Raw genomic sequence first — 23353 nt, forward strand, 5'->3', positions numbered from 1 at the left:
AAGGTTAAATATCCCTTGTTGCAAACCATACTTACATCAATTCAATCCATTTGCTATTAAAGAAGCATCACTCTTTCCAGAAAGGTTTTTTTCCTTTAGCTGGAATCAAATAAATACGACCTGATATGTTTTTCAGTATTGTTCACATCACTCAACACAATGGCAACTCACCAATCAGTCCTAAGGCAGAACTTAAGGAACAGAATGCTTATCACATCTATATTTTTTAAAACTGCCACCACTGATGACCATAAATTACCTACTGCTTTTACGTATACAGATTTTAGAAGGAAGTGCTGCATAGTAACGTACCATTAAAGGTTTAACTGATGTGCTTAGTCAGAATCTCCTGGCTGCCATGATTTGCTATGACATGAAAAGACCATTAGCTTTTCCTTTTCTTTACTTCCCTCACTTTTTCCTATGAAAGGAATAAAACAAATCTATTGGAAAAGAAGATGAGGTTAAAAAAAACAAAACCTTCAAATGATAATACAGTTACTCAAACACTGACAATACATACAGTATATGGAGTGTGACAGCCTTTTTGTTTAGCAAGATTAAAACTCCAGCTACATACACAGAAGAGAATTTACACACTCAAGAGGAGACTCATGATAAATGAAATATATGCAATAAACGAAACAAAGATCATAAGTATATTAAACCCAAAATGTTTGTTCCATTTTAGATTTCTTTTTTTTGATTGTCAACTACATACTTCCAGGAAAAAGTTTTGAGAACATTTTGGGGAGTATATAAAAAAGCTATGAGATGAGCAGGAAAATTCCTTAACTATTTCAGATGTGACTGGGAAAATCACTGAAGAAATATTCTCTCCTGACACCCTGTTCTTTTCCTTATATGCCAATCACAATGCATACGTCCATATGTATTTATCTTGTGGGTCCACTCTAGATTCTAGCAAGGACAGTATCTGTTTGGGTCATTAATACATTCTCAGCACCGAGTACAATGCTTGGCATATCAAAAGCCTTCAAGAAAAGAAGAGAGGAAGGAAGAGAAAGAGGGATGGATGAATTAAATTAATCAATTAAAGAAAAGGAACCAAGAGAGTGATGTCACCAGGATAGCAACATAGGTGGTTCCTGGCTTCACAAGAAGAGCAACTATCAACTATTCATGAGATAATAGTCGTTATCTGAGAAATCTGATAGAAACTGAGTAAATCACAAAGAAAGAGAACCAAACAAAAATCATAGAAGAAAAATGAGGCATAACTACAAAACTGAGCACTCCCTACTTCCTTCTCAAGCATCCCAATGGTTAATTACAGAGGAGTGTGACTGTTTCGACTCCTTCACCCCTTGTTAGTGGATGACAGACTCTGATCAGCAAGAGCCAGCTGACTTCCGGGACTAGGAGTGAGTTCTATTCTGATGTGAAGTGGCCAAGAAGAGGCAAGTGGACAGGTGGACAGGTAAGGGACAAAGCAGTCTCCACACCAGCATTTTTGGAGACTCAGGATTCTTCTGTTTTCATCTCTCTACCTCCACCACTCTTCCTTGAGGCTACCTGCCTGCAGTCCTCAAATTCTTTCCATTTTTACTTGCAGGGTGAGGTTGGGGGAATTCAGGACAGACTAGAACTGAACACACCCAGGGTTACTCCCCTTCCCTAGCTGCTCCCAGTCCCTTTCTGGCCAGTGTTCCTCAAGGAGCAGGGCCTAGGACCAAGGTCCCTTGAGCCCCTTCCCCTGAGTCAGACCAAGATACAACTTCTGTCTTCCTTCTACCCTGGATCCTGTCCCCGTGCTATACTAGACTCCTCCCTTCCTCCGCTGGAATTCCTCAGAGGCACAGGGCTCCCTCTTCCAAGTAAGTATCTCCCAGGATGTCCTGCAAGTAGAGCTTCCAAACTTCTTTTTATCACCTTCCCTCACTCCTGCCCAAGAAAGCGATTATAAGAGAAAAGATTAAAGAAAAGAAAAAAGAAAAAAACACTATAGCCCGTGCTCCTCTCTGGTCATCCTAAGCCCTTCCTGGAAAGCTTTGCCCCCTGCTGTGGGGGAAACCCTGAGGGGCCAGGCAGGCAGTGCGGTGCTGGACGCACATTTCCTTCCCCTGGATGAGCAGCCTACAAGCCGTGGGGTGGGGGTGGGGAGAGGATTCCACAGTAGCTACTGGGACACCAGAATGAGATAGCACTTCCTAACTGGGTCTCAATCCAGTTTTATCCACTTGAAACCTGATATTTAACCTCTAATCTGTCTGGTTCCTGTATCTATTTTCTCAAATGGGTTGGGGAGGGGAGAAGGGGAGTTCATTTATTGGCCCCACTAAAAGAGGAGCAATCATGGTATAATTATAGACAATTGTCAGCAGTCCAAATTATTGATCCTCTCAAGAGGCTGGGTATTCTTTTAAATGAACATAAGACTGAAAGAAAAAAAAAATCACAAAGAAAAGGCAAGAGGCCCATCACTTCATCACAGGATCGCTCTTAAAAAAATTGAAAGTAATGAACACAGGTGAAGGTCAAAAACATTTAAACAGAACAGAAAAGGTTTAAAAAATAAAATCTCCCTTTCTAATTCCCAGCACCCTCTCCTCCTTCCCCCTCAAACTGTCAATAAGTATATCCTTTTATTTGAATGTATATAGAGAGAGACAATTGTATTTCTTCTTTTTTCTCATTTACACAAAAGCTAATTGGCTTTTTAACAGCTGAGAGGCCCCAGCTACAAACAAGCTGGGGAGGTATGACCTGGATTCCTTCTCAATTCCCCCTGCCTTCAGCCCCTTTTGCCCCATAAGAACATCATCCCTGTATTCCAAGGTATCCCCACTTACCACACCCACCCCACTCCCTCAGAGCAAGTCCCTCAAAAAGAACTAAGTCATCTGATGGCTATGGAGTAAGATGCCCTCACTGTGGGGAACACAGGACTCTGTATTATTTCTGCAACTTACTGTGAGTCTATAATTATTTCAAAATAAAAGGCATTTCTAAAATGAAATAAGTTACCACTCGACAGGGAAAACCACAGTGGAAGAACCTGAAAGTAAGAGGACAGTAAGCAACAGATGATGGCAAATTTCTCTGATAATACAATGTGCCAACATCAGCCCCAGCCTCTGTTGCTTCTTTCCACCGTGGTCACTGGCCAGGGTTGTAGCATCGGCCAGTTCTTGCAATGTCTTAGGACAGGTTTGATTTTCTTTAACAAACAAAACATTATTTTCCAATAAAACTGTTTGTTGCAAACTTGAAAATGTTACCACTAGATCTGAAGCAATTTTTGTTTTGTTCTGTTTTTTTCTTAATAGCTGATAAAGTTTCTATCCTCTTTTTTAAAAATCAAAACTAAACTTTAAAAGTACATAAGTATTTAAGTTTGCAGAGAAAGGTATGGCTCTCCAGATGGGGAGTCCATCCAATTCATGATCTCAAGCATTTTATGGCCACACTTCCCTGCAAATCATATTGATGGTAAAAATCCAGCTGCATACTCAAGTGTTTTGTCACATTCCTGACCCCAGAATCAAATTTCTCATGTGGGAGGTTGAGCCAAAGGTATGTCCTGACAAATCCCTACAGAAGTAGATTCCTGTCCCTCTCCATCTCCACTTCCGCTTAAAAGTCCGAAGAAGCGCAAACTGGAAGCTCCGAGTTTTAAGAAGCCCCTTAACAGAGAAGGCAATGGCACCCCACTCAAGTACTCTTGACTGGAAAATCCCATGGACAGAGGAGCCTGGCAGGCTGCAGTCCATGGGGTCACGAAGAGTCGGACACAACTGAACAACTTCACTTTCACTTTTCACTTTCATGCACTGGAGAAGGAAATGGCAACCCACTCCAGTGTTCTTGCCTGGAGAATCCCAGGGACGGCGGACCCTGGTAGGCTGCCATCTATGGGGTCGCACAGAGTTGGACATGACTGAAGCAACTTAGCAGCAGCAGCAGTAGCAGTAACTCTATCAAGGCTGAGAAGAGGGCCATGTCTGCCATCCAACCCTGATGAGAGAGAGAGAGGCCTGTGCTAAGCCACTACATGGGCTGCTCCTGAAAACCTTCGCTTTGAATGGAGGTCTTTGAATAAGGACAGAGCTACTCAATCCCCTAAAACAGGGATGGGCTAAAACCCTAGTGGCCGTCTCTTAGACAGGGATCCAGATACTCCCTCATTCCCAACTTCAGGATGAGGCAGTATGAGAGAGGGCCTTTGGACCTCACACTCTGAGTTCCTAAATTCTTGTCAAAATGGCACCCATCTGAAGCAGCATGGAGATCTGAGCATCCTGAGTTGAAGAGTTCATGGAGCTTGACCAACTCAGTCAGTGTGGTCCTCAAGTCAGAGAGATCAACCTCTCTTCTTATCTACAGTTATCTCCGACCTGGGTTGTCTAGGGTGGGATAAAAGTCCATGTCCCTGAGACCATGAATGCTGCTCTGTCACTCCAATCCCTGTGCAGCATAAGCTAGGCTTTTCTGGAAGTCAGCTGAAAGGTCCTGGTAAGTCCAGGACTTCCTAACCAGGCCAAGTTCCCATCTTATCATTGAACCACATGTGACAGACATTGTTAATGAGTCACTTTAGCCACACAGACTTCTACTTTCAGGAGCAAACTGTCCCCAAGGTTCTCCTTTCTACACAAAACCCAAACTTCCTTCATCTCTGGGCATCAACTCACACACACACACCCAATTCTTTCATGAGTGTGATAAAATATTTTAAGTTTTAAAAATTTATCTGGAAAGAATCAATTAAGCTAAACGTATTATCTTAATCTAGCTTTGACATACTATAATATTTACTAAATTTACTTTTTTCAAAATTTATTTAAAAGCTAACACACACACAAAGAAATTAGAAATTATGTCCCCACTTTTAGAAAACCAGTAGGAAGATTTTTCAAAGTGCTGCAAGTAAGGGACAAGAGCCCACTTGAACAAGTAAGAAGCTACTATATCCATGCTCAGAACACTGAATAGAAATCATAAGAAGAAGAAAGTCAACAGAGAGTGCTAGTTTAAGTCTGAAACTAAAGCCTCCGCTACCACAGAATAGAAAACAATAACATTATGTAGCATATGATAGTTTACAAAGCACTTTCACAGCCATGTATCATTTGATTATAATAATCCTATTATTATAAACCCCACACTGCAGATGGGAAAATGCAGTTTAGCAATTTGCCCTGGTTTATATTTACAAAGTCAGGACTAAATTCCAGTTTTCTGACTCCAAGTCCCTTGAATTCTCTACCACATGAGTGTTCTTCATATTTCACTTCATCCCACGTTCATACATTTTTACCAAATCAGCTTTCCATCTGTATAATCATTTCCCTATTATTTACATTTATAACTGCCTCATGAAGGCATTGAATCTTGTAATGATCTGTAACAGAAATGTGTCTGAAAAAGCATACGTGTGTGTATGTGTGTATAGGTATCTGAACCGCTTTGCTGTACACCTGAAACTAACATCACATTGTAAACCAGTTATACTACAGTAAAAATTTAAGGCTGCATATATTTTAAAATACTTTTCCTATAAATGATCATCAATAAAAAATAACCACAAAATTAAAAACAATATAACCAAAATGATAATATTAACTTTTAGCTGGACGTTTGACTGTCAAAAACTCTGGGTTTGGTTTCTGTTTTCTCTTCATTAAAAATAAAGAAAGGAAGAAAAATGAAAAAAAGGAAGGAATAAAGAGAGGGCAGGATGGAGGACAGGACAGACAAGAAGGAGGAAGAGAAGGAAAAGATTATCAAGCCTTAAGGACACAAAGCTGAGACTTTCTCCTAGAGTTAGTCAGAAGGATTGAAAGAAAACTGAAACGGGAATAATAATAAGGCCTCCCAAGGTGATTCTGTAGTTATTTAACGCTGTGCTCCTGAGCCCACAGAGGGTAGCTCACCCTTTGAGAAGCACTGCCTTGAGCCATGCTTCACCACACATTATGTTAACATGGGAAGACATCTGAAATATTGAAATGGGATAAGTTAGGAGTTTGGGATTAATATATACAAACTACTATATATAAAATAGATAACCAACAAGGACCTACTATATAGCACAGGAAACTATACTCAGTATCATATAACAATCTATAATGGAAAAGTGTCTGAAAATGTATATGCATGTATATATGGATATATATATCTGAACCACTTTGCTATACACGTGAAACTAACACCACATTGTAAATCAACTATACTACAATAAAAATTTAAAAATAAAGTATTTCAAGTAAAGCAAATTACTTGAAGGTCCAATACTGGCTTGGACTTAAATAATGCTCTCTAAAGCTCAGGCTTTACAGCAAACTCCGGGAGATAATGGAGGCCAGGGAAGCCTGGTGTGCTGCAGTTCATGGGGTCGCAACGAGTCAGACACAACTTTGCGACTGAAACAACAGAGCTCAGGCAGGTTATCTGCAAATCGAGGAGAAAGAAAAGAGATTGCGATGAGATGGCTAATAGTCCTCAGATTCTAATATTTGTAAAATCTTAAACTCTTTGAAGAGGGTGCATAAAAAAAGAGATCATGAATGCAGAAACAAGAGGAAAAGACACATCTTGGATAGGAAGACAAACGATTTGCATTCTGCTTCTCTTTCACAGAAGAACTGTGACATTTGTCACAGGACATTTGAGGGCCACATAAGGTCTGCCTGCTTTTTTCTTCTTGCTTTTATTTTCTACCTTTCTTTCTTCCTTTCTAAAGATACTTTCCAGAAATATTTTAATAGCTGTCAATTCACATAGTAAGATAAACAACTATTTAGTTTTCAAAAATTAATTAATACATATGCTAACAAGATAATAAGGCTGGACCTTTACTTAACCCTCAGAGTTTTTTAAAAAGAAAAAGTAATTGGAGATTGTAGCAAAGGAGGTATACCCAGCATCAAGTAATTCAATGGAATGACTGGCTTTTTTAACAGGAAAAGAATGACTTGAAAATCACCAGCCAGTCAACCTAAATGATATCCTTAGTAATATCAGGGAACCAATACAAAAGAATAAATTTTTTTAAACACCCCTAATGCAGAATAGCATCCTGAAAGCATTAGAAAATGAAGGCCAAGTGCCTTGCTGGCAGTATTTGAGTGCCAAGGGCCAAAAAAAAAAAAAAGCCAATTACTTGATTCTCAGGAAAGTACTTTATTATAATGCCCTAGAGTTCTTCACACAAAAAGCATCACTTCCTCAGTGAAACAAGTCATATAAAATCCACTTCCACAAAAAATTAGCAGTTAAAGCAGATAATGGGGTTCTATACAACATGCTTCTATATCAAGACTATGAAACCTCAGCAATGGATACACGTTTTTCTTCCACAAAAAGGACTTTTCCCCACCACTGATCAGTTGTGTGTCATGAGTGACAAAAGAAACCCAGACAATGGCAGTCATTTGTTAATGAGGGTTGTCTGACCAGAAGAACTTTTTTTTTTTGGTATTATTTCACTCCCATTTCCACCAAGAAGACGCTGCAAGCTCAGGAAACTTAAGAGTCAGTTTCCAAATTGGAAAATGTTGCAAATACCAATAAGGAATAAACATGCTCGGCAGCAACTGCTCAGCCCAGGCGGGGAGAGGGGTAAACCAGATGGTCTTTTCCAACCCAGATTTCGATGATCTACAACAGAACCTGGATGACTCGGAGAAATTGAGATGCAATTTGGAATCTGCTTTATAAAATAGAATCCCAAACAAAGACATTCAACAAGGCAGCGAAGTCTAAAAAGGAATGAAAATGGATTCCGGGTAAGAACAGAAATCAAGCCAGCTTGAGACTCCTGAAGAAATAACGGCTGTCCCCCAAATCACAGCATTTTTGGAGGGGAAGGTGACTTAGAGAGCTGACAGTCTGGGGGTCACAAACTCAAATGCATGCTCACCTGGCTAGAGATCAGAAACAAAGCAAGGTAGAAATAGTGGAGACAAGGTTAATTGAAGAGTGCATGATGTGTCTGAAAGCATTCCAATTAAAAAGAAAACTGAAATAGGTATGCTGGCCAAATAAAACAGCTCTTGAAGCCAGTTTAGCCTAGGAGCTTCCTGTTTGTATCTGATCATCTGACTGTTCCTAACTCTACCCTACTGTCTACACATGAGGAAACTGAAGACCAGAGAACTCATATCATTTGATGATAAGCATGCAATAGTGTTTGCTTGTAGCAGAGCCAAAATGCTAGGATTATATTACACACTGAGATGATGTTAAATGGAAAAAAATGAAATGACATTAAGGCAAAAATCCTGCATGCCTTTAGGTCAGGTGTACTAAGTTCACCGAGTTTATTTTTTCAGAGGCCAAATTATATCATCTAGTTAAAACATAAAGCTACTGAGAATTGATGGAAGATGTATGCAAGCAGAGGTTGTGCAAAAAAACAAAACAAAAATCCTAAGTAGTCAGAGTCAGATATTCAGTTTTTCAAAAACCAGTGTTAAGTCCATAATTATCTTTGTCACAACAGTCCTGAGTAAGATGGCAAGTGGAGTTCCTGACTTCTATTTTCCAGGCAGTAAAAACGAGGGACAAAGAACCCTCACAGTTTTATTTTTAATGGATTCTTTAAAGTTACATGCTCAAGGTTCCTTCTAGATACTCCTCAAAAAGCAAGGTAAGAAAAATCCTTTCCATTCTTGGTATTGGGGAAAGTACATTTTTAAAAAATTGGGTAAGCTTAAGACTCTTATAAAAAAAAAAGTGAAATTCCAAGGGAAAAAATTTCATTGAGATATATTAAGTGGTGTGAAATCTCCCTAGGAAATTCATGAAGTCCAGAGAAGGATGACGAGATCCTCCCCTAGGGCAGCTAGAAGCAGATGAGACAAAGAACTGGAAATCTTCTTTCTGGGAGCCCCCCCTTCTGTCAGCCAACGGGACTTTCCTTCCCTGGTTTCTGTGTGTCTAAGAAACACACAAACACACACTCCTCAGAAGGAGGAGATGCAGTCTGTACACACAGCTGGCATCTCTTGACATAAATCTCTCCATAGGTACTGGGCTAAACCTTCAATATGAGGAAATAATCTTCAAGTTTTATAGCAGCATATGCATGATTCTTCCCCCTCCCCCATAAAACTCCCAACATGAACAACCACATCATGAACAACATCAAATTATTGCTTTTCAGAGGCCAATTCAAAAACACCCACTTTATCACAGAAAGAATATTCCTTGTGTATTTGAGTGCTTCCATTATGTCTTATTTGAAGGGGGAAAATGAAATAAAAATCCTATCGGAGATATTTATAGATCTCATAAAACCTGATTCACTCTCATAAGCTGCTGTAAGCTCAGTCATCAGGTAAGGCAGAAAAGGCAGGTGTAGTAACCGGCACTGTATTACAGTGTATGTGCCTAATTCTGACTCACAAAGAAAAATATCCACATGCCGGGAAAACTTAGGAAAAGTCCTAAGTAAGACTGGAAAGAAAGGGAATGAGTTGGACATGGGCGTGAGCAAGCCAAGCAAATTCCAACAGTATCAAAAGAAGCTGACTTTTGGGGGGCAATGGATATTGCGAGTATTTCCCTACTACTAAGCGCAAGTGATTTCATGAAAGCTGCTCTGGTGGGATGGATAAAGGATATACCATGCCTTCCCATCATTCACCTTCTCTTAGACACTCAAGGTGACTAGGGCCTTAGAGAAACCAGTGATACTATTTAGAAAAAGAGCACTGTTTTCAATGGAAGGAAGAATGGTTGAAAATGGGAAAAGAATTTGTTGAGTGGATCCTATGTGTCAGACACTGGGCCAGAGAGCCAACATGCCTGCTCTTACTTAGGCATTATTGTCTCCATTCCACCCACGACAGAATAGACTCAGAGATGTTGGATGACTTTCTCAAGGCTCCAGCTCTGCCTGATTTCAACACCTCATGTAATTTGACTAATACAAACACTATGATCTTAAGGAACCCTAGCAAAAGTGTTAGTCACTCAGTCATCGACTCTTTGCGACCCCATGGACTGTGGCCCACCAGGATCCTCTGTCCACGGGATTCTCCAGGCAAGAATACTGGAGTAGATTGCCATGCCCTTCTACGGGGGATCTTTCTGATCCAGGGATCAAACAAGGTCTCCTGTACTGCAGGTAGATTCTTTACTATCTGAGCCATTATAGGGCTCTTTTTCAGATGAGAAAACCAAGTCCCAGAAAGATAGGCCAGAAAGCCTTCAAATCCATACAGTTCCACTGAGTCCCAAGCCATGACCTTCGGCTTCTGCCTTGGTGTCTCCTTCCTAACTAGGAGTCAGTATAAATGTAGAAATTCAGAGTCCTGAGCATACTGCTTGGGCTCATTCTGAGACCAATCTGGCTCAACCAGACTTACAAGTTGTGTGACTTTAGGCAAGTCATTTAATAACTCTCACCTCAATGTATCCATCTGTAAAAGGAGGATTAAGCAGAACATGTATCTCACAGGGTTGGTGTGAGAGTTAAATGAAATGATGTATATAACGTGCTCAGATGAGATCATCTCTAGGAAGTATCTGATATCTATTAGATATTATTCCTAGAGGAGGGCATGGCAACCCACTCCAGTATTCTTGCCTGGAGAATCCCATGGACAGAGGAGGCTGGTAGGCTACAGTCCACAGGGTCACAAAGAGTCGGACATGAGTAAAGCAACTTAGCACAGGTATTATTATGATGCTTGTTATGGTGACAGACAGAATGGCCAAGTTTAAAGAAGGAAGAGGAAAGAATGTTCCACCATGGGTTTTGCAACTCATCTGCTTTGCAGCCACATGAATACAACTTGCTTCATCTTCCTCTGCCCCATTTTTCTCACCTCTGAATGGGAAATTCTGTAATATCTGCCTGTTCCTTAGTTACAGAAAGAATGTGCCAGTGACAAGAGATCCTGATCAAAACACCTTGAGTCCTTGAGAACAAAAGCTCAATACAGATGTCTGCTAGACTCTTACAAGCCAATGTGAACATCCCCATCACAGAGGAAACCATCTCTTGGTCCATATTAAAGAAAGAAACTTAATACAGGGAGGTAAATGCACAGGGCAGGGCTGGGTCATCTTGGAATGCAGAAGGCAAAGCCAAAGACTCAGTGTGACACTGAGCAGCATCTCAGGGAGCTCACAGGAGAATCAGCTCTGCACAAGGGGCTCCTCGCAGATGACATCCTTCACCTCTTAGACAGGAGCTGTGCTCTATGAACAGGGTCTACAGTGGCCCTATGAACAAACACTAAGAGCTCAAAAGGGAGGGATGGGGCCATCTATTTCCACTCCTTTGTATGCCAAGCAAATCTGCCGCCTCTCCAAAAATAAGAGCCAGCACTGTGACCAGTCCATTGAATTCCCGCAACCTGAGCTCTGGAAGGTGAGCATGAACGCAGGGTCAGGAGCAGGCAGGCACTCCCTTGCCGAGCGATTGCTCCACAGCTAATTGCCGTTTTCACAGCTGGGTTGAGCTTTCCAAAAGATATCCTTCAACCCTGAGCTCTGAGCTCCTCTCCTGATGTTCTCTCTTGCCAACCATACCCCCATCAAAGACAGTTTATAGATGAAAGGATGCAGCTACAGTACATACATTTTTGCAAACATCACAGTTTGAAATCGAGGCCTTTCTAAGGTTTCTTTGTGAAAATCACCACATGCCCACAGTCATTACCACAAGAGCTAAAGCCTTCTATGGACAAGGAGGCGGCCTCCTTGCCTGAATGTCCTCGGTGGCAATTCTTCTACAGTTTATTTTTGCTCCTCTTACTAGAAACATGGGTCCTTTGAAATTCTTTATAAACAGAGTCTACTTGCAAACAGTGAGGTCAGGAAGAAATCTGTTGAACTGGTAACTAATACCTATCTGGCATCATCCAACAGATGTTCATGCATGCATCCATCCCTTTAAAACCACAGAGCGGGCTGAGGTAAGTGGAAAATCATGGTCGAGAGCCTGCGGAGAATGAATTATTTGAAGCACGGCACGGCTGGAGTTTAGTGCCCACCACCACAAAAGTACCAGAAATGGAATTTGACCAGGTTAAGCAAACCTCTAGTGGGTCAGAGCAAGTGTAAGCTAAATGAGACTGTACTCAACACTTTAGGGTAAAGGAAAGCAAAACAAGAAAGATCAAACAACACTTGGACAGTTGCTATTAACCAAGGAGCTGGATGAAGTATACCCACGACTATGCTGCTTTATTATAAACCTCTTTTACACTTAACTTCCAAGTTATACAAGAAATAAAATATTTCCATATAAGGAATAGCCAACTACAACTCTGATATATCTGATATTAACCTTCCATAGATTAAGAGCTCAAAACCTTGGCTGCATATTGGAATCACCCAGATTATTAAAAAAAAAAAAAAAAAAAAAACCCACTGATGTCTGGGTTCCACCCAAAGGAATACTGATATAATTGGTCTGGGGTACAACCACAGTTGTGAATCATTACTGCACACATAGTCAAATCTTAAGTCACAGTCATATCTTAAGTCTTAAATATCCACTGATTATCTACCATGTGCATGGCTTTCTAAGAACCTGAAGGGTTATGTATTAAAAGTTTATTCTCAGAATTATAACCAAGGCATGGACTTTGCTCCAAATCATACAACCTAACTGGAAAAACAGGGGTAATGGGGAAAAAAGAAAAACTATATTACAGGACAAAACTGAAAAGCATCACAAGGAAGTAGAAAGTTCTACACAAGAGTGTAGAAATAGTAGCAATTACTGTTGGCAAAGGGAAAGTGAGGGAGTTTCCTGGACGATGTGGCAACCATCTGAAAGTCAAAGGATGGGTAGAATTTGGACAAAAAGACTCACGAGGGAAAAGGAAAAAGAAGGGAAAAGTCTGAAGGAAATGACATAAATGAAGACAGAAGCAGAAAAAGCACAATCATTCAATTTGTATGGCAGCGCACACGGTAACAAGAGGGCAAACTTGTAACTACTACCTAGCCTCAGTCTAGGAATACTGTGACTCTTAGAAGTTTGGCGTCATCATACGCAAAAGAGGGAAACACCAACAATCTGAAACACGGTGATTGAGGTAGAAAGTCAATCCAGGCGAGGTGGCCAGGCTGCCCTGGGGCAATGGCAGAACAAGAAGAAAGCAGACCAGGTGCCCTACAGTAAGAACCAAATCAGGGGGATTCTTCAACCGATTACAGTCAAGGGAAAGAGAAGAGCCAAAGATGACAGAACCTTCAAACCTGGATCCCAGAAGAAAGGCGATGAGTACAAGAAACAGGGAAGCCAGGAAAAGGAGGACAGACTGGATGAGCTCACACTTCGGGGTATATTCAGCTGAGGTCATAACGGGACAATCCCAAAAGTCTTTAGTGTCAGCCCCCATGTTTCCAATTCCAAACTGTGAGACTGAACTCAGGAAGATACCGGAGCTGGACATGTAGATTACAGCTTTGATGAAATAAAGAAGTCTCCATTTGGGAAGCAAACTTCAATTTCTAAGATCTTAGAGGTGTAGCCAATCGGTGAGCCAAGTTCCAACAGAGAACTTTCACCATCATCACTACCAGAGATTGGGTGGAGACGGGCCAAAAGTTGCTGGGAAGTAGAGTGAAGAGCGCCCCAAGTTTCCTTTCCTTGCTAGAGTCACTCAAAATTAGGCCAGCACAATCCTTCCAGCCCCACAGGACTTTTTTTAAAACACACAGAAGTTGACTCTCTTCCCAACTGCTTATCACAATGTGCAATATTTTTTTGTTTAAATTTGTAAAACATTACAACTTCACTGCCCATCCAACCCTCTCAAGAAATCTTAAAACACTTCAGAAAAGCTTTTCCTGAATTGGCACATGATAACTGCTACAGTTTCATGCAGTCTCTTAGTTGGCAAGTTGTCAGAGACAAAGCATTTCACCATTTCGCACTTGATGCTTTCCACATAAAACCCCAGTTCCACCATCCATCCAGCTCCCTACCACATCCATCTCAATGCACCTCCTTACTCTCACTCCATTTGTTATCATTTAAGTGACAGCGCTTTTTTTCATAGGGCTGGAGTTGTAATTGGGGGCTTTTGTTTTGTCTTTTTAGTACAGTGTACATTTTCCAGGTTACCACACATTATTAAAAGTGGAAAAGAGATAAAATGACACACATAAGCTTTCTCCAAGATATCAATAGCTTGGTTTAGGGCCCAGACAATTCCCAAACTCCATGTACAAGGGCTGTTCAAAGTAAAAACAGGATTTTTTTGCCTCCTTTTAAGGGGAAACAGGGAAAGAAAGAGGAGGAAAGATGAGAAGCAACCCAAAATATACTCAGAACAACATGATGAAAAGCAAGCAAATGGATCATGTGGACATCTGAAAGAGTCTGGGGCCTAGGACTGCCATCCATGTTAACAACAGCTGGACCTTGGAAGGTTCAGTGTTCCATCTGGCTTCAACAATCACTTGGTCCTAGCCTAGTGTTTTAAAGAAACCAAGAGCCTTTCAGGATTTGAAACTCTAAGATTATCTGCACCTAGCTTTGATAACAGGCCTGGGGCCTGACTTTTAATATGACCCTTAGGAAATGTCGATAAACCCATATTCAGAAATAGATACTGCATACGGCTCTACATTAATTATTTTAATTACCTATAATCATTTCCGAATGACACAGACAGGGATGCTGTTTCCTGGCCATTACGGACATGTGTATTTACACTGTCTACTCATCTGCCCTCAAAGGGCCACCAGCCCCATTACCCCATTAGCTAAAACAAAAGCACAACAGAACTTAGTAAATCTCAAGTATGTTCTATAAACAAGATTTTAACAAGGTGAGGCTATACAGAGAGGCATGGGTCAATACTCAAATTCAGGACTTAAAATCTCTCTTTTTGGCAACAGTGTTCTGATAGTGCATTACTGAATTCTGAACATGCTCACTCTCCCCTACTGGAGTCAAGCTCATACAGGGCAGAGCCTATAGCCAATTCAAATTCACATCACCCAAACAGTATTTTGCACATAACCAAAGTAAAGGAATGAAGTACTGACTGTGAAATATTTTCCATATTTTCATATAAATAGAGAAAAGCCCACAAGGTGTGACTGAGTGCCTCGGACCAGCTCAGTCAGCAGTGTGAATCACTATGAAATCATAAGTCACTCCCATGTCAAGCAGGCTGATCCTAGATGGATCTCGAAGCTGCTGCTGACCCTCAGCTGTCCCTCTGTATGTCACGCACGTGGTGGATGGGGACAGCTGGAAGCTGCTCTAATGGAGAGTGCAGCAGACACAATACACTCAGCAGGACCAAATTCTCAGGGTCACAACAAAATACCAAGTGACAAAAACAAAAAGGTACCAAGGCAGGAGAAATGATTCTCCAAATTAGCAGCAGAAAACAAAAGTGAAAGAACAAGAAGGGAGAGGAACAAGATGATGACCAATTTTAGGTAAAAACCTGTTCTAGTAATGCAGGACTTGATTTGGGGAACACTTAAATTGAATGAGGAGAGTTTCTCCTGTGGGTGTGTGATGTTCTAAAATAAGCACACAATGTATCTGGGCAGAGGAGTATTTCTTAACTTGCAGGTGTTGCATGTAACATTAATGATTAGCTGCTCTATCTTGTTCCACTGACTTTAACACCTTTAGTGCTTGTAGAGCTTCCTAATCACTGTTCTTGGTAAGACCTGGCGATCTGGGTTAAAAATTTCTACCTGTTCATGCAAAGCAAGTACTCAGCTCATCTGGGAAAACAAAGGGGTGTATTTGTAGAGAGATACATCTCCGCCCCTCACCCTTCTGGCACTGCTCAGGTTACGTTGGGGAGCTGTCCTAAACTTTCAGCAAATCTCGGTCCCAACATACATGCTAACTGATAGACTGAGTGAACCGGAATCACAGAGGCATTCTCTGCATTTGCCAATCATGGAGGCCAGCAAAGGTGACTGAAAACTCCTGGCATGCTATTGCCAAACTGCAGAGATAGGGGGTGTCTGCCACCCCATGTGGCCAGCTACCGTCTCAACATGAGTCATTTGGGGCTGGCTGGAGGAAACTTCCCTCCCCAATAAGCATAGGCTAATTAAAGAATTCTGCATTGCCTTCTTGTACGCACAAAGTTAAAATGCAGGAATTCTCTGATGGGAGAAGACTCTGAAGATTTATAAGAGAATGGCAACTAAAAGCTCCATTAGGACCCTCTCTAAACTATTCCCATTTAAGTGGAGAGGCAAATAGCCCCCACTGGCATTTATATTTAGAATGGGCTGAGAGAGAGGAAGAGCGCATTTTGAACACTGAAGGTCTCTGACATACCCATGCATAAATCATTTCAGGGTAAGGTGTCACAGTGCATCTTCTGCTCTGCCCTTTAAATGGATTGGACCCCAACATCACAATCTCCTCAGGGTAGGGAGTGGGGGTGGGAGTTACATGGAGAACAAAGAAGTCACCACTTCCTTTACCCCCTCTCCCCCAACTAAAGACAGATGTAGTTAAAAAAAAAAATCTGCATTGTAACATTCATTCACTTTAAAATACCAAACTGAAACAGGTAGACTTAATGATCATGTTTAGAAACCCTAAATCTACACAGAGATGTATCTATTCAGAAGAACATGGAAATGAATCTGTTAAAGAAAGGCTAAGTGTGTGATTGATGGCATTCACATGTGCTTTCATTTGTAAAGCTACATTTATTTAGTGACTGCATCCTTATAAAGGAAATCTGGGTAACAGGGGCAGTTACATTTTTTTTTTTTTTTCAGTCTGCCAAGTCACTGTTTCAAATTTTTTTAAAAATAGGCTTATGGTAACTAAAGAACGCACAAATCACATACAATAAATAAATAAATAAATAAAAAGCCAGCTATTTTATCCGTTCAGTGTGGTTAGCAAGGCTCCTTTGTGTCTACAAATTTCCCTGGGTGGTGCTGTTGCCAAGAAATTCTAATTCACGACAAGGTTTTCTGCAAACTGGGGACAGAGGCGAACCTGCGGGTGCAGGGACCCTACAGTTTGCTTTGTCTTTCTGGCTGAGACAGCACCTGGCTGCTCGGGCCTGTAGAAGGCAGTGCGAAGGCACCATCCCCATGTAGGAGAAGCAGCGTAGCTCACGGACCAAATCCTGTCCCTTGCACCATGAGGCTGTTCTTGGAAGGCAACCGTTTTTGTAGGCTGTCCCCTAGAGATGCTTCATACCAAAGGCCCTTATAAAAAGTGGTTCAGGGTGCCTGTCACCAAGACGAAATTGCAGTGTTATGGGGACGCTGCAGTTCTCACAGTAGCCAAGTATGCCATTAGTTTAAAACAATGGGGGAGTGGGGGAGGAGGGAGGAATGTTCTATGATTTATTTATTTGTTTCCAGTAGCAGTGGAAAATTTTCTCTGAGCACAAGGGAGGCCTGAAACTGACCCCATCTGCCAATTATGAATCAGCATTAACAACAAACATAATCCTATAAGAGTTTTCCAGTAAACACACCATGCTCCTCAATGGCATGAAGCAAGGCTAAGTGTAAATAAGACTTAGAACATCATTACTTGACCTGTACTCATGAAACAGCAGTCTAGGTGTGAAGCATGTATCAAAATTCTAAAAGTGCTTGTAGCTTCCCAAAGAAAAATAACCATCAATATTGTATTAAATCCTTCTTCATCTTCCAAATCAGCAGCGCATCCAGAAAAATCATGATTTCTGACAGCGCAAAACTCATGAATGGGTCCCCCGTTATCCATCAAGTGGTACCCTATACACTATGCTAGCTTCTGTCCTACCTTTGACTTTTTTCTACTTTTGCTCAGACAGCTCTTGGAAAATTTCCTGCAAGTTTCCGAAGGGCTTAAGGCTGGTGGCCGTAGGAGTTGTGCGTCAGCTGAATTCCATAAAATAATAGACCACATAAGCACAGCGTAATTTACAGTTATATGACAGGCAGGGATGATGTTACTTGAGCCAAGTGCTTAAGTATGCAGTCAGAGCCCAGGAATGGAGAGCTGTTAATGTAGGATGTCCATCTGGATTTAAAAATTATACCGGCAACGATTTTCAGAGTTGGCGCTGGATGTGGAGAAAACATGGTTGTCCCAAAACCCAATGTCAAAATGATGACCCCTGTGACAGGAGATCCATGACAAGCTCACTGACTGTTAAGCAGGACAATTATCTCAGGCAAGAATTTAAAGTAAAACCTCCATCCTTAATTTTCAAATGCACAGATGTTCTTGGGTTTATCATCCAAGCCAGTCTTTCTTAGGAACCAAATCAGATTACTGGAATCTCTGCATTTCGCTCATCTCCTCAAGGTGCACTGTTCACTTTCAGAAGTACATCTAATAATTGCTCATTTGACCTCTAAAATCTGATTACCCCAGAGCATCAGCAAACTTCCTCCAGCCTGGGGTTCTTTGTAGCAACCTTCCTGAGCTGATTTGAGCAAAGGAGACTTAAAATTTCACCATCTGATGGTTGATTTGGAACCAACAGTTGCATGTAACCACATTCCCCTCCTTTATACTCAGAAGTGGCGCAGGGGAGGGTGCAGGGAGAGAGGAAGAGAGAGAAGTTGGAGATATGTCACCAGTACGAACCTGGGAGTCCCAGTCACCTTAACAGAAAGCATCTGTGACTAAGGAGTCCAGAGAAGAAAGCTCCTTGGAGTGACGGCTCATTTAGGACTGTGTCCTCACAAGTTATATTTCAGTATGGACTATGAGCATGCTTCTGAAAGAGCGTGGTAAAGGATCTGAAGGTGAGGGTAACAGGCAGTAGGACAGATTAAGGCAAGAAAGAGGGAAGGAGGTGCAGTGGGCTGAAATTCCTTTGCCCACAGATAGAAACTAAACTAGAGGTTCCTCGAAGGGGGTGAGATGAAGTGAGGAGGAAGGGGGTTGGGAGGTGGAGAGAAAAGCAGAGAAAGCTTCTGAGGAAACAATAGATCTAATACATCCTCTAATTATCAAATCAATGACGTTTCTTTATAGATCTAGATGTTCTCATGGATGGTCTAACCAGATCTAGAAAAGCAGGTTTCCTCTGGAGAGGCCTTCCCCAAAAAGCAGGCTTTACTACTGTGAAAACTTGAACCAAAACAAAGTTGGGTGATTCATCAGGGGGGAACGTTGTAACAAATAAAGCCAACTTTCTTTCCTCCAAGCCTACTTAACAGTTAGTCACAAACAAGGGCTGCCTAAATCAACAGATTCTCTTCCCTAACCAGTCTAGACAGTTGTTAATAGGCAACCAATTCAGCACCAGTGGGCTGACAGTGTGAAATGAAGACTATTTCTGAAAATGAAATTCTGGCAACCTTTTGGTTTAATTAGCATGTGAAATAAAAGGAGGAAAAAGCTCCAGTGAGACCCTTCATGAGGCAGTCTCATCAAGGATGGAAGAAAGGATGCACTGGAGAAATGCCTTATGCTAAAAAAGTGTGTGCGCTGTGTGTGCCTTTAGAGAAGGACAAAGTCAAACACATCTGCCAGCATCCTCAGGCAGGAATGCATGTGTGGACCCACAGACACCAGAGACCAGTATCCGGAGAAACTCCAGCCTGGAAGAATCAGGGGAGTAACGGCAATTAGTAACAACGGTACAGAGGATCACCTTCTTAAACTGAAAACCAAACCTCACTCGCTAAAGCAGCGACTGTTACATCCTTAGACTGAAGCCGGCAAATCCCGCTTTGGATCCTGGCAGAGGAAATCCAGCCGTTCATTAGCCTTAACAAGCTGCTGTCACGAAGCAGAGAAGTTACATGAGCAGCCACACACCAAGCCTCTCGCAGCCCTCCCCAAGGGCAAGCACGTTTCTCCAAGACGGATTGTGCACGTTCACACTTCCACCGTGCAAATCTGAATTGTCTTCTTGGACTTTCCATGATACACATTGTAGAATTTTGAAAGAATACTAAAGCATACTCGTGTCCCTCCACCTTCCCCCCATCCACCATCTTTCCTGAAGAATGTCCCCTCAGCAGCTCCCAATCCTTACTGCGAAAAACCACTGTTTCTGCAGCAGATCTGGCACTTTCCACTGACCAGCACTTTCTTTATTCCACTTCACAAAGCCCAGTGAACTTGTCACCAGCCCCACTTCCCCCTCCCTGGGACACCTAGCCAACTTGGCATTGGTGCCCTTCAGCATCTTAGGAGTTTCTTAACTAGTCCTCCAAGACAAAGTCAGAGGCATGGAAGCACACACCACCCTTTGTCGGAGGTTGTGCTAAGTGGAGAGGGACACCAAAGGAGAGAGGGAAGCAAGGACACACGCAGAGAGTGATCTCTTTCCGTGGATATTGCACTGGGGAAACCTACAATGCATGGTCAGCACTAGATAGATATATCTTCCCGTCCTCCTCCAAGATATCCTTGAGTACCTTTTATAACTGGGTTCCTCGCCCTCCTGCCCACCTTCTAATCTCAAAATCAAGTTCCTATTCTTTATTGACACTCGCTAATTACTAGGAAAACACCCCGCTTTGCTCTTACCACCCCCCACCCCCCGCATCTGACGGCCGTCAGCACCAGTTGAGAGAAAAACCTGATTTAAGGTACCAAGTACGTACAGCTAGTGCATGTAGGGACGCGGTAGCTGTCTGCGATGGCTCGTTAAGCCTCAAACCACCTTCCCACCCGGCTCCTCCGAACCCCATAAGTTAGGCAGGTCTCTGCTGGGGGACAGTGAGCCCAACAAAATGTGCACAAGGATGTGTGTTGGTGACTGAAACGCAGGCAGCTCGGACCGGCTGCTCAGCTCTGCACACTATACGGGGTTAGGGGGTGGGTGGAGAGGTAAGCATATGACTGTTTCCGAAAACATTTTCAACAACAAACAGCCAAAGGGGGGTAAAAATTAAACAAACAAACAAAAAAATTCAACCCCAAGCCCACACCAACGCAGCCCCTGCGAGTCCGCCGCCACCACACGATTTACACAAGTAATTTAAATCATTCACCTGCTGCCAGGTCTCCTCCAGGGATGGCAAAGCTGAGAAGTAGCCGGTGTCGTGGACAAGTTGTAGCTCCTGGAATATACTATAACTAGCCAACACGTCCATGTTGCTGCTGCCGGGCAAAACCGGAGGAGAAACCCTCCCCCGAACACAGTTGGGTCTGTTTGTTTGTCAGTCTGTCTGGCTCACCCCCCAAGAAGGCAGACATCCAGTGGCCCTTTTGTTTTGTTTTGTTTCAGTCAACTAAAAAGGAAAAAAAAAAAAAAAAAAAAATCAATGCGGGAGAGAGGGAGAGAGGAGGTGAGAGAGGAGAGACTGAGTGGGGTGGATGGAGAGAAGCATCCAGCGTGTACAGTGCAGACGGCTGCCAGGAAAAGGGGACTTCTCCACGGGAGTAACAATTCCCTTCCAGGGCTCTAATCACTCCAGCTCGTGGATCAGGAAGGGGGATGCAAACTCACTGATACGAAGCTGCCATCTATTTCTGCAGCGCTGTTCGCTCCTAATGCAATCTTTGCTCTTTATTTTGGGAGGTTGCATTTTTTTTTTCTCGCGATCGCTTCTCTCCCCCCCTTTCCTTCCCTCCCCAACCCCCACCCCATCCTCGCTAGTTTGTAGTCTCTCCCCCTCCTCCTCCTTTTCTCCTCCTCCTGCTCTTCCCCCTCCCCAAACTCCCTCCCTCCGCCCCGCTCTCCGCGCAGCCGTGGGATCTCGGAGGAGGGCGTACATTAGGCCGCGTGTGACCATGTAAGGTAAACAGGGGGCTCATGAAGTCACTCAGGACCAATGGGGAGCGCGGAGCGGAACCTGAGGCGGGGCTCGGCCCTGGCGGCGGGCGCCGATTGGCGAACTGCGAATCTCCCCGCTGCCTTACAAGGCGGTGCGAGGCGAGCTATTTTTAGAGGGCTATATAACAGGGTTGAGGCGGCCGCACAGCGGCCGGGTAGCGTGAGCGCGAGGGACGGGGAGGGTCGCGGCGACACTCTCGCCGGCTCCCGGGACGCCGAGGCAGCTGGGTTCGGGCCGCACGCCGGCCTTCGACCTTCGCTTTGGTGCCAGATGGAAACGGGCGGCCGGAGCTGGTGCCCCTCAGAAGGGAGAGGGTCGCGTATCGCCATTCTGGCGTGGACGCGGCCGGTCAGGAGGTGAAAGTCCAGAATGCGGGGTTAGGATGCCTCCTGGAGGAAGAGCAAGGTGGGAGGACGAGGAAGCCGGCGTGGGGAAGAGGGCCAGCCACTTCCCACTCCGCCTCCCTCCCAGGCCCGGGGGCGGGGAACCGCGAGGGAGGGGCAGCACAGAAGAGTTGCACACTTCCTAAAAAATAAACCGGAGCGGGGGGAAAAGAAAAAAGAACAAGTCACCAAAAACCCCTTCACGAATTCCCCACCAGCTACCAGAATGCAGAGAAGAAGCGCCGGAGGAGGAAGTGCCACACAATGGAACAGAACAAAGGGGAGCGGCGCGCAGACAGCGGCCCAGGGCCCGCCCCGCGCGCAGGCCCCGCCCCCAGCCCGCCGGCGCCAAAGAGCGCGCCGCCGCGCCCCCAACCCCCTGCCCAGCCCTCTGACCCCGCGCTGGGGACCCGGCGAGGGTCGGAGTGCCAGCTAGAGTTAATTGGAAGGGGAAGTATTACAAGAAGTGTGTGTTAAAGACAATAGAGGGAATCCGGGTAGACGTGAGGTGCTGGCAGAAGTAGGCAACTTGTTTGGGGTCTTAAACGTGAGGCCCCTCTTGTGACTTGAAGATAAAGTGTCAGTCAGCCAAGCTGCGGTGGTGAGAGGAGGACCCAAATTGTGTTTTCGATACAGCTAGCGTATAGAGATGTGTAGATCTAGACCCTATTATCTCTTAGCTGAAAGCCCTGCACTATGCCAGTTGCTAGGGTTGACCAGTTGTTTGCTTGACCTTAAATGGTTAGTGCGGCTGAAGCTTCCCCAAAATGCACTGTGAGCTGAACTTCCACTTTTGGAATGATTGCAGAATTTGGTACTTAGTCAGAAATGAGAAACTTAATTCAACTCATAATGGAAGAAACACATCCATGTTAATCACCCTTCTCAACTCTCTCCTGACAATGTGGAACTCCATATCACAATATTTGAAAGATTCTACTTTATAGGACAAACACAGTTTGAAATTCAATATTTGCCAGGGGAAATTAAACGGGAATTATTGAGTTGAGGAAAGTTTATTTACTTTTTGATGTCCTGAATTCTGTTGGTCAGATCTACAGCATCCAGTGTATGTGTATAAAATTGGTGCACTTACTGCAAGTGTATGCACAAGAAATGCACAAGGATCTTGGTGCGCTTAGTGTTTTGTATACACATTCGTGGTACTAGGAGATAAATGGTATAAAAAGGTTAAAAGTCCTACATGAATAAGGTGATATTATGATAGCATACATATAAGTGCCAGTATGCAAAGGCTATGTGGGCCTTTCCTGTAAGCAGAAAAC

The 23353-nt window shown here is 43.2% G+C and overlaps 1 protein-coding gene across 3 annotated transcripts in view; it reads right to left on the minus strand.

Annotated features, from left to right (window-relative positions):
• Positions 1–22400, minus strand: part of KLF7 (KLF transcription factor 7) — a 103737-nt gene extending 81337 nt beyond the window's left edge. For 2 of the 3 annotated variants that reach the window (XM_055573272.1, XM_055573270.1), the window contains exons 1-2: positions 21357–21467; positions 20899–21138 (exon numbers count right to left, since the gene is read on the minus strand). In XM_055573272.1, coding sequence (XP_055429247.1) covers positions 20899–21000 — 102 coding nt within the window. In that variant the 5' untranslated portion in view covers positions 21001–21138; positions 21357–21467. Of the gene's footprint in view, positions 1–20898; positions 21139–21356; positions 21468–22289 lie in introns of those variants that run through there. The other variant, XM_055573271.1, reaches the window with a different exon arrangement.
• Positions 22401–23353: the final 953 nt, after the last annotated feature.

Source organism: Bubalus kerabau, chromosome 3 (assembly GCF_029407905.1).
Source record: "Bubalus kerabau isolate K-KA32 ecotype Philippines breed swamp buffalo chromosome 3, PCC_UOA_SB_1v2, whole genome shotgun sequence".
NCBI lineage: Eukaryota > Metazoa > Chordata > Mammalia > Artiodactyla > Bovidae > Bubalus > Bubalus kerabau.